At 37.8% G+C, this 10,837-nt stretch overlaps 2 protein-coding genes and 1 long non-coding RNA gene across 3 annotated transcripts; 2 read left to right on the forward strand and 1 right to left on the reverse strand.

Annotated features, from left to right (window-relative positions):
• Window positions 1–2,213: 2,213 nt before the first annotated feature.
• LOC106320588 lies at window positions 2,214–4,082 on the reverse strand. The gene is made up of 7 exons (XM_013758975.1): window positions 4,013–4,082; window positions 3,709–3,766; window positions 3,510–3,556; window positions 3,345–3,422; window positions 2,652–2,744; window positions 2,458–2,580; window positions 2,214–2,367 (listed from the first exon to the last, which is right to left on the reverse strand). Exons 2-7 carry the CDS (start codon window positions 3,755–3,757, stop codon window positions 2,302–2,304), a joined length of 456 nt encoding a protein of 151 aa, XP_013614429.1. The 5' UTR covers window positions 3,758–3,766; window positions 4,013–4,082; the 3' UTR covers window positions 2,214–2,301.
• A 1,613-nt stretch (window positions 4,083–5,695) lies between these two features.
• On the forward strand, window positions 5,696–6,797 carry LOC106320599. Its single transcript, XR_001265871.1, has 3 exons — window positions 5,696–5,965; window positions 6,177–6,319; window positions 6,441–6,797. It is a non-coding gene; the product is annotated as an uncharacterized LOC106320599 (long non-coding RNA).
• A 1,823-nt stretch (window positions 6,798–8,620) lies between these two features.
• LOC106323774 lies at window positions 8,621–10,311 on the forward strand. Its single transcript, XM_013761845.1, has 3 exons — window positions 8,621–8,977; window positions 9,168–10,217; window positions 10,306–10,311. Exons 1-3 carry the CDS (start codon window positions 8,621–8,623, stop codon window positions 10,309–10,311), a joined length of 1,413 nt encoding a protein of 470 aa, XP_013617299.1.
• Window positions 10,312–10,837: the final 526 nt, after the last annotated feature.

The raw sequence follows: 10,837 nt of genomic DNA on the forward strand, positions 1-10,837 counted from the left end.
TGTTGAACAGGGAGGACGTGGTTGTACTCACATACATTTATATAGTGGATTGTTGAGTGGACTACGGTCCCGTGGTTTTTCCTTCTCACATCGAGGAGGTTTTCCACGTAAAAAGTGTTTGTCTCATTTAGTTATTGCTTATATTATATCATGCTATCGTCGAAGTATTTTTCTCTCAGATTCTCACAAGGTCAGGGGAAACACGATTGTTACATTCCGCTGCGCCTCGTGTCCGCTTTCCTCAACATTTTTAAGATGTGTGCACAAACCCAAAATGATAGAAACATATGGAGTAAATGAAAAAACGGTTTTCGTTTTAATAAAACAAGCTAAAAACTCAGTTCACCCCATCGGCCCCCAAAAAATGATGAAGAAATCACATTTCAGATGTTAAATCACATTTCCAAATTAATCAATGTATAAATGTGTGTTGATGGTTTGTTTTGGTATATTCATCTCCCACTGATAAATCAAAGTTACATTATACATGTAATTTTAGTTATACATAATTGAAATTTGGTTTTCTTTGTAACAAAAAAAATATTCACATGCTTAGCATGGGGTCCATACTAGTTTACTTTATTTTACTCTTCTTTCCATTTCTATTTCTACTCTTATTTTCACCTAACTTTCTTCTCATTTACCCTGCACTATCCAATCACTCAAAGTATGGCTGGAAGATATGATTAGAGTAGCAAAATTTAGAGTAAAATAGTTTACTGTCAGTTTCGCTCAAATACAACTAATCATGATAAAATAGCTGAATTTTGATTTCAGTTAAAATTATGTTAAAATTTGGTTCAATCGGATTAATTTCGGTTTGTTCAGTTTGAAATTTTGGTTGATTCTGTTAGCTCATTTTGAAATTTAGTTAAGAAGTTTTTGTTTGAAAAATCGAATAACCTCTTACCGGATCGAACCGAATCAAAATCGATTTTTCATAAACATGCCGAACTGAACCAAACTCATTACCAAACTAACCAAAATTTCAGTTCAGAGAGTTCAATTTGGTTATAAATCGCATGCCTACTTACTTTAACATACAAGAAAACATTACTCACCAAAAGCTGCACAAAGAGAACAAGAGCAGCGAAGAGAAGGGTAATACTATTTACTTTTACCTTTTTTATGTATGTAAGTGTAGTGTGTGACAAATTAAGCTTAAGATGAACTAGGAGTGGATATTTGGATTTAGTTCAGATCTATTTAAATTTTTGAAATTCAGGATTTTAGCCATATGTGGACATTTATAAATTTTAGTTCAGGTTTGGTTAGGGTTTGGATAACCCGTTTAAATTATTTGTAAAATTTAATATTCATATATACTTTAAAGTTTTCAAAATCTAAAAATAAAAATAATATATAACTTAGAAATTTGAATAATATATGCCAAAATACCTAAACTTAACTTAAAAATTAGCTTGAATATTTATATGGGAAAATAATAGATATATGTATAATATTTGGTGTTTTGAGTATTGTTTAGCTATTTTATATATTTACTTTTGAGTATATGTATATATTTTCAAGTATTTTGGAAAATTTTAAAATATCATATATATTTGGATATTTTAAGATATTAACTCGTAAATAATTAATATAAGTATACATTTAGATACCAAAAATATATAGGATCGGATTCTGTTTCGGTTCTTTATATACCAAAGTTTTAAACCCGTTCAAGTGTTTAACTAGTTTTGGTTTGCATTTAGTATTACTTTTTCGGATTAAATTCGGTTCTTTGGATTTAACTTTTTTGTCCAGCGTAAATCTCTATTTATGCGGACATGATGGTTAGTTTAGTCTTTTACTTTTATCATGCAATAAAAGTTTTAACCCAACAAAGGAAACACATACTGACAACTAGGTAACTGGAGACATTCACTATAATCTGGATGGACATTGCTACTTTGATGTTTGTTCTTGTGCTGCTTTTGACGAAGCCAGCTACGAATCTGATGAAGATATTCGCATACGTCGAAGAAAGATCCGCTCTACAAAAGATATCTCGAAGAAGCTGGATGCCTTAATGCAACCTAAGCGAGTGGTTCGCCTAGAGGTCAAGACTGAAGAAGATAAGAGCACCTCCTAGAGGTTTTCAAAATAGGGTATAAAATTTAATATAGTTAGATAATTAACTTTTGGTTTTTTTTTTTCAAAATATATCGGCATTGATGGTTCATAGTAGTTGATCCACAAAATACATAGCTTTGTTAATATAAATTTTCTTGACACTGGTTGAATGGTTCGTATATAGTGAGGTTCCCCAAACTGTTCCGCGATAAGCTTTTTATTTCTTGATTAGCCTTTCGTGACTGTCTCTACACGGTGATATGGAGCAGGAACTGGAGAGTGATTCATCACTGTCTATTCTGCAAAGAGTTTAATGAGACCAAAGATCACCTATGTTTTACTTGTCCCTACTCTTATTCAATTTGGACTATTCTCTCTTCAAACCTTCTCTATTCCATGATTAATACGGACTGGCATAACGTCGAGATCCATATCTATCTCTAGCCATCCAAGTGCTTTGGCAATCACTTCAAGCTTCAGTTGGTGACCTCTCGCTGGATCACTCAGCTTCGGGATGATAAAAAAAAAAGAGTTATGAAACTGAAGAAACCTGAGAGTGTTTTACAACAACTACTTACATTTTCTTCATGAGTCTCTGGTAGACTTGGAGTTCCAGCTTTTCCAAGACACCGGACCTCAAGAACCTGATTGATATCAAGTTGTTCAGTGATCTAATAAGAGAAAAAGACAAAAATAGCACTAAATCAAGTTTTTGTTCCCAAACTAGCACTCAAAGTCAAAAGTCACAAAAATAGCATTTAATGTTTTATCAAAAGTCACAAATTTAGGGTTTAGAGTTAAAGGGTGAGGTTTAGGATTTAGGGTTTAGGGTTTAGAGTTTAAGGTTTATAGTTTAGGGTTTAGGGTTTAGGGTTTAGAGTTTAGGGTTTAGGGTTTAGAGTTGAGAAATGAGGTTTTGGGGATAAGATTTCAAATTTTGAGAAATAAAAAAATTAAAATTTTCAAAAGATAAAATGCTATTTTGGTCATTTTAGTTTTTGAGTGCTATTTTTGTGATATAAACTTAGAAATGTGCTATTTTGGAGATTTGCCCATCTAATAATACAAATTAAACAATCTTATATATGATTGACTAACAAGAGCATCTCTACTCTCATTTAACCTGTTAGCTCTATAACTAACCAGCCACTGCTGAGCTGTGAACACAGCTACAATACACTAGAAGCCACCTACGCTAATCACAATGCTCTTACACTAGTCTAACACAAGGATGTAGATAAGTACAGTAAGAGGTCAACAGAAAGACATACCGATCTTCTTGTTCTTGAAGAGCTATGTTGACGAAGCCTGAGATCACCCTTTCTCAGAGCTTGCACAACATTCATGTACTGGACACATAGCGAAGTTGGATTAAGAGATATCAATTTGATGTATAATTGAAGAGACTATTACAAAACAAAAGGAATAGTTGTTACCTCATGAAGATTATACTTTGGCAGCAGTTTATCGTTTGGTAAGATTCCTAAAGAAAGTTTCACTGGTATTAAATACTTCAATATCATCCTGAATATAATAAGCCAATTATCCTCATAAAGCAATGAAACGCATAAAGGTTAATCACTAATCAGAGAGTAAACCACAAAATGAACCACAGAAAATCTATCAGTGACTCACCAGCAGGAAAACTCTCGTTGAAGACTTCAAATCTTCCAGTATAACACATGTATGTAACCTGCATAGTTTGTGAATTATAAAAAAAAAAAAAAAAACATAAAATAAATGTATAATGAAAATCCGGAGGCCAGAAACTAAAACTGCACAGGACATTGTCTCTTCTCGCAAACTCAATATCCGAGCAGTATCAATATACTCAAGGAAGATTCAGTCCTATCCAAGTAGACACATGAACTCAAATTTTATCACATGGTTTGAAGCCCCAATCTAGAACTTATTAACCAAAACAGAGAAATTTAAGCACCTGGAAGAGAGAGAGAGGAGGCGACAAAGCATAAAAGAGTCTTCGTATGAAACGGCGCCGCAGAAGCGGTTTAGATACTCAGTGATTCGCCACCCATACATCTCTGCGTCGATTACCGTGGAAAAAGAACCGGTTCGGTTTAGGTTGGTTTTATAAGAACGGTAGACCGGTTCGATTACGAAAATTAAATCGACTCATATTTTTAAAACATAACCGTCGGGAGAAACGCGTGTTGTCAAACGCTTGATCGATTCGAGACCGACTCAAAAATGAGAGAGAGAGAGAGAGAGACGGCATGGGTGTTATCAAACGCATTAAATTATCTCCGAAATCAAAACTAGTTTTCGTATTTTCTCTCTTCTTATATCGATCCAGATTAGTAATAAGTGTTTTGATCTCTTTCTGCAAATCGTGAATTCGCATCAAATCTCTCATGGCAATTTTATTGATGTTGATCAGAAGTTTCCTTTTCTCGTTCGCCTGGAACCGATCCCACTCTCGCTCGTCGTCGAGGTACATCTCTGTATGTTTTAGGGTTTCCAAAATTGTTCAAATCCACAATAATACAAATTAAACAATCTTATATATGATTGACTAACAAGAGCATCTCTACTCTCATTTAACCTGTTAGCTCTATAACTAACCAGCCACTGCTGAGCTGTGAACACAGCTACAATACACTAGAAGCCACCTACGCTAATCACAATGCTCTTACACTAGTCTAACACAAGGATGTAGATAAGTACAGTAAGAGGTCAACAGAAAGACATACCGATCTTCTTGTTCTTGAAGAGCTATGTTGACGAAGCCTGAGATCACCCTTTCTCAGAGCTTGCACAACATTCATGTACTGGACACATAGCGAAGTTGGATTAAGAGATATCAATTTGATGTATAATTGAAGAGACTATTACAAAACAAAAGGAATAGTTGTTACCTCATGAAGATTATACTTTGGCAGCAGTTTATCGTTTGGTAAGATTCCTAAAGAAAGTTTCACTGGTATTAAATACTTCAATATCATCCTGAATATAATAAGCCAATTATCCTCATAAAGCAATGAAACGCATAAAGGTTAATCACTAATCAGAGAGTAAACCACAAAATGAACCACAGAAAATCTATCAGTGACTCACCAGCAGGAAAACTCTCGTTGAAGACTTCAAATCTTCCAGTATAACACATGTATGTAACCTGCATAGTTTGTGAATTATAAAAAAAAAAAAAAAAACATAAAATAAATGTATAATGAAAATCCGGAGGCCAGAAACTAAAACTGCACAGGACATTGTCTCTTCTCGCAAACTCAATATCCGAGCAGTATCAATATACTCAAGGAAGATTCAGTCCTATCCAAGTAGACACATGAACTCAAATTTTATCACATGGTTTGAAGCCCCAATCTAGAACTTATTAACCAAAACAGAGAAATTTAAGCACCTGGAAGAGAGAGAGAGGAGGCGACAAAGCATAAAAGAGTCTTCGTATGAAACGGCGCCGCAGAAGCGGTTTAGATACTCAGTGATTCGCCACCCATACATCTCTGCGTCGATTACCGTGGAAAAAGAACCGGTTCGGTTTAGGTTGGTTTTATAAGAACGGTAGACCGGTTCGATTACGAAAATTAAATCGACTCATATTTTTAAAACATAACCGTCGGGAGAAACGCGTGTTGTCAAACGCTTGATCGATTCGAGACCGACTCAAAAATGAGAGAGAGAGAGAGAGAGACGGCATGGGTGTTATCAAACGCATTAAATTATCTCCGAAATCAAAACTAGTTTTCGTATTTTCTCTCTTCTTATATCGATCCAGATTAGTAATAAGTGTTTTGATCTCTTTCTGCAAATCGTGAATTCGCATCAAATCTCTCATGGCAATTTTATTGATGTTGATCAGAAGTTTCCTTTTCTCGTTCGCCTGGAACCGATCCCACTCTCGCTCGTCGTCGAGGTACATCTCTGTATGTTTTAGGGTTTCCAAAATTGTTCAAATCCACTGAAACCAAACGATGTATGCCTCTCTATGTTATGGTTTCGTGTAACTCCTGTACCAAACGCTGTCGTTTTTTTCAGTTCTGATCATATTTGTTTTCATCTTTGCGACACTAGTATTTACTGTTCGTAGCTTCTTTTATACTCACTTCTTTGGAGTTTTATAACAGAAACAGAGAATAAGAAGAAGAAGAAGAAGAAGAAGACTTTAAACAAAATTCAAGCGATGAAGCTTTCGGTGGATGACAAGCAGTGTGAGTTAGAGCAGATGACAGAACATTACCTCAAAAGCAACCTGTGAGGAAAACAAGGGGTATATATTTCTAATGCCTCACGTAGCATTTCACATACGAGTTTTATAACATAAATGTTCCTGAAGATTTTAGCTTTTTTTTTGCAGTGATCTTTGTTTCTCCTTTGGTTTTTTTTTGCAGTGATCTTTGTTTCACATACGAGTTTTATAACATAAATGTTCCTGAAGTTGTTTTGGGATGGCAAATAAAACCAAACGGATTATAAGTCTCAAGGCAAAAAAAGACTGTGCTTTACTACCCACGGCTTTGTTCAAATATGTTTGCAGTTATTTGAATGGAATGGAGTTAATGACCACGGTTTGAGAATGTCTTAAGACAGAGACTACAAATTGAAAACCGATTCCTTACTGTACCATCACGGACTATGGATCACTAAAACGACTTGTTGGAGGAAAATGTAATACGATAGTTCTTTAGACGAAGACAATGACAATTAGCCAGTTTAATGACTTGCTGGATGGAAATAAACGTCCAGCTGCTTATAAAAAGGTCATTATAAAACACAACGGCTTAAAAGTCTTAAGACAAAAGACTTTGGATTACTAGTAGTACCAACGGCTTTGCCCACATCTAGATTTTCAATTATTTTGATGGAATTAAGTTAATGACCAACGGCTTAAGAAAGTCTTAAGACAGAGACTACTAATTGAAAATAGATTCCCTTACAATTCAAGGCTTGCGAATGTCTTTATACAAAGGCAATGGGATTGGTTAAAAAACAAAATATATGTCTTTAGACAAAGAATTGCTGGATGGAAATAAACGACCAGCTGCTACCATACAAGTCACTAGTATGGTAAATAAAACAACACACGGCTTAAGAGCACAAAAGACTTTGTGTTATACCCACGGCTAAATAGTCTTAAAGACCAAAGACTTTACTTACCACTGACGGCTTGCCCAAATCTATTTTCAGTTATTTGAATGGAATGGAGTTATTAACGACCAATGGGTTGAGAAAGTCTTAAGACAAAGACCAATAACTGAAAACAGATTCCTTACTTTACCACCCACGGCTTACAAATATCTTTTAGATAAAGAGAATGAAAATAGGGTGATAAAGAGAATGAAAATGGGAAAATAAGACCATATGGTTTACAAGTCTTAAGACAAAAGACTTTTTTTACTACCCACGGCTTTCAATATTCTGTTTTTGATCTATGGATGGATGGAGAAAGTCTTAAGACAAAGGCTACAGGTTGAAAACAGATTCCTTACTTCACTACTCATGGCTTACAAAAAAAAGACATGTTGGATGGATATATATTACAATAGGGCTGGCAGTGTTTAGACTTGTGTCCATCCATAGAAGGAACAAGGTGGACATACTACGTAAGTAAAGACTAATTATTTTTCTTTCCTCAGGTATGTGCTTCAAAAGTCGTTCATATTGTGTGAGAGGTTCTGAAGAGATTCCAAGTGTAGCAGACTTCTGTGACAGGTATTTTCTTTTCAAACCTCTTTGTAACTAGTTTAGTCTCATGTAGTTTAAACTTGCTTGACTCTAGAAACTATATGGGTTATCCACTAACCCCCTTTGTTGAACATTCTGAAATTGGGCAAATGACATTCATGTAGTTGTATAACTAATTTTGGCTGTCGTATAAGCTTCCTACATTTCGCATTATGCATTCATTTGATTGTTGTATGCATATTTTGCATCATGTGTTTACACTTCTGCATTCTACATTTTACAATACATTCTGCATTTTGCATCATTTTCTTGCAATCTTACAATATTCTTCAGCATTGAGCGTCCTACATTTTGCATTATGCATCATTTCTTTACACATGGGTTTTTCATTTTACAATACTGATGTAGCGTACATCCTCTTGCGCTTAGGTTTTAGTTTTGCTTCCTTTTCCTATTGTCTTTATTCTTTCCTTTTCCGATAAGGATCAATTGATCCAATATCTTTTAAGTTTAGGTTTTCTTCGTCGTTATATATAGTATCATCTCTGCTTTGTGAGGGATACAACTTTTGAATTATTGATTAATAAACTAGAGCGTTGGTGTTAACAAACTCTTAAATCCTTACTTCCGGGCATTCTCTAAGAATTCAACGGCTTTAAGAAGGCTTAGATAGCGGGCATTCTCAGAATTCAACGATATCTTTGCATTATCGGTTACTAGACGGTACTTCCGCTCCGTCAATTGGTATCAGAGACCTTTTTAATTACGTTTTAGTCGTGATTATCGATCTTCGGTTTCAATGGCACCTCGTCCAAACGAATGGACACAGATGCAACAATTCCTAGAAGATTTTCAGGAGAACTTTCAAGATAATATGAGACGAACGATGGCTGAAGCAATTCAAGCCGGAGTCCAGGCCGGAGTTCAAGCCGCTTTCGCCGCCAATGCCGTGAACGCAGACCCAGCTGCTCAACCGCAGCGTCAACAACGTCGCAATAACCCGGTGTTCGAGGAACAAAACGACGATTCCGGTGCTGATAACCCGTTCGGCGACGACGACAATCAACATCCTAATCTCAACCGAGGACAACAACACAGGAATGATAATGATTCCCGTTGGTTTTCAGGGATCAAGGTAGACATCCCCGAGTTCCATGGTGGATCACAACCGGAAGAACTACTTGATTGGTTGGTAGCCGTCGATGAATTCCTTGAGTTCAAAGAAGTTTCAGCAAACAAGCAAGTTCCCTATTGCAACAACTCGATTCCGCGGTCACGCTGCGTCTTGGTGGAATCAACTTAAGGTTTCACGTAACCGTCGCGGAAAAGACAAAATCACCTCTTGGGATAAGCTTAAGAAACACTTGCGCAAAACATTTATACCTTATAATTTTGAGCGCCTGCTGTTTCAAAAGTTTCATAATATTCGACAGGGCAATCGTTCGGTGGACGAATACGCGACTGAGTTCTATCAACTCCTAACTCGTGTAGACATCCACGATTCTGAGGATCAGCTTGTCGCACGATTCATTGCAGGCTTACGTCCACAATTACAGATCATGTTACACCAATTCGACCCGGGTTCGGTGGCAGAAGCTAAGCAACGGGCTTTATTGGTCGAACAACAAATGCGGTACACGGCAAACGCGTGGACGGGAAACTCACGGCAACGCAGCAATACGGTCACAGACGATAGCAAAACATCTTCGGGCCTTGATTCAACGAACAGTACCCGCAGGAATAATCGCCCAACAGAAACCAACGCAGCTACCAACACCAATGATGCACGACCACCAGCTCGCATTAACGCTTTACGGTGTTTTACGTGCGGAGAAACCGGACATAGACAAACAGCTTGTCCTAACGCTGGACGTCGGGGCCTCATGGCGAATGACAGAGATCTGATAGGCGATCCCATATACGACACGGAGGATGGGCAATTTGATGATATCGACGAAGGGGAGTTGAGCGGTGATACGGGCACTCTGCTTATGTTGCGACGTAATTGTTTTGCCCCTATATCAAGTGAAGCAGTCCAACGAACAGCTCTCTTCAGCTCCACCTGCACCATCAAAGGAAAGGTGTGCCGTTTTGTCATTGACTCAGGGTGCTCGGCTAATATAGTTTCCGAGGAAGCTGTACGCAAACTCTCCCTCACAACGGAGAACCACCCCCATCCATACCGACTCTCATGGATGCAAGCAGGTGCAGATGTTAATATCTCTAAACGCACATTGCTCACATTCTCCATCGGATCGTCCTACAAGGATACAGTGTATTGCGATGTAGCCCATATGGATGTGTCACACATAATTTTGGGTCGGCCTTGGCAATACGACAGGGAGGTGATTCACAACGGGAAGCTCAACACAAACTCTTTTATGTTCCAAGGACGAAAGATCACGTTGCTTCCTTCCCCAGAAGCCGACCAGGCATTCGCCAACAACAACCAACGAGAGGACTCAAAAAAGGGTTTGATAATCGTATCCAAATCAAAATTTGAAGATGAGATACGTATGTGTGGACAAATATATGCATTAGTGGCGACTGACATAACGACCACTCCAACAGCGATAATACCCTCGGCGTTTTCGGCTCTTACCAAAGAATTCGGAGACTTGTTTCCCGACGAACTCCCAAGCGGCCTGCCACCACTACGAGACATCCAACACCACATTGACCTCGTCCCTAACGCCACTTTGCCTAACCGAGCTCACTATCGAATGAGCCCCGCAGAGCATGAAGAACTGCGACGCCAAGTGGAGGACCTGTTACACAAAGGATACGTTCGCGAGAGCCTTAGCCCTTGTGCCGTCCCAGCACTCCTCATCCCAAAGAAAGACAAGACATGGCGAATGTGCGTGGACAGTCGGGCAATCAACAAGATCACAACCCGTTACAGGTTCCCAATCCCACGCCTAGACGATCTTTTGGACCAAATCTGTAAAGCAACAATCTTTACCAAACTAGATCTCAAGAGTGGATATCATCAGATTCGGATTCGACCGGGAGATGAATGGAAAACTGCGTTTAAAACGCGAGAAGGTCTTTTCGAATGGCTAGTCATGCCATTTGGTTTATCCAATGCACCTAGCACGTTCAT

Source organism: Brassica oleracea, chromosome C2 (assembly GCF_000695525.1).
Source record: "Brassica oleracea var. oleracea cultivar TO1000 chromosome C2, BOL, whole genome shotgun sequence".
Lineage (NCBI taxonomy): Eukaryota > Viridiplantae > Streptophyta > Magnoliopsida > Brassicales > Brassicaceae > Brassica > Brassica oleracea.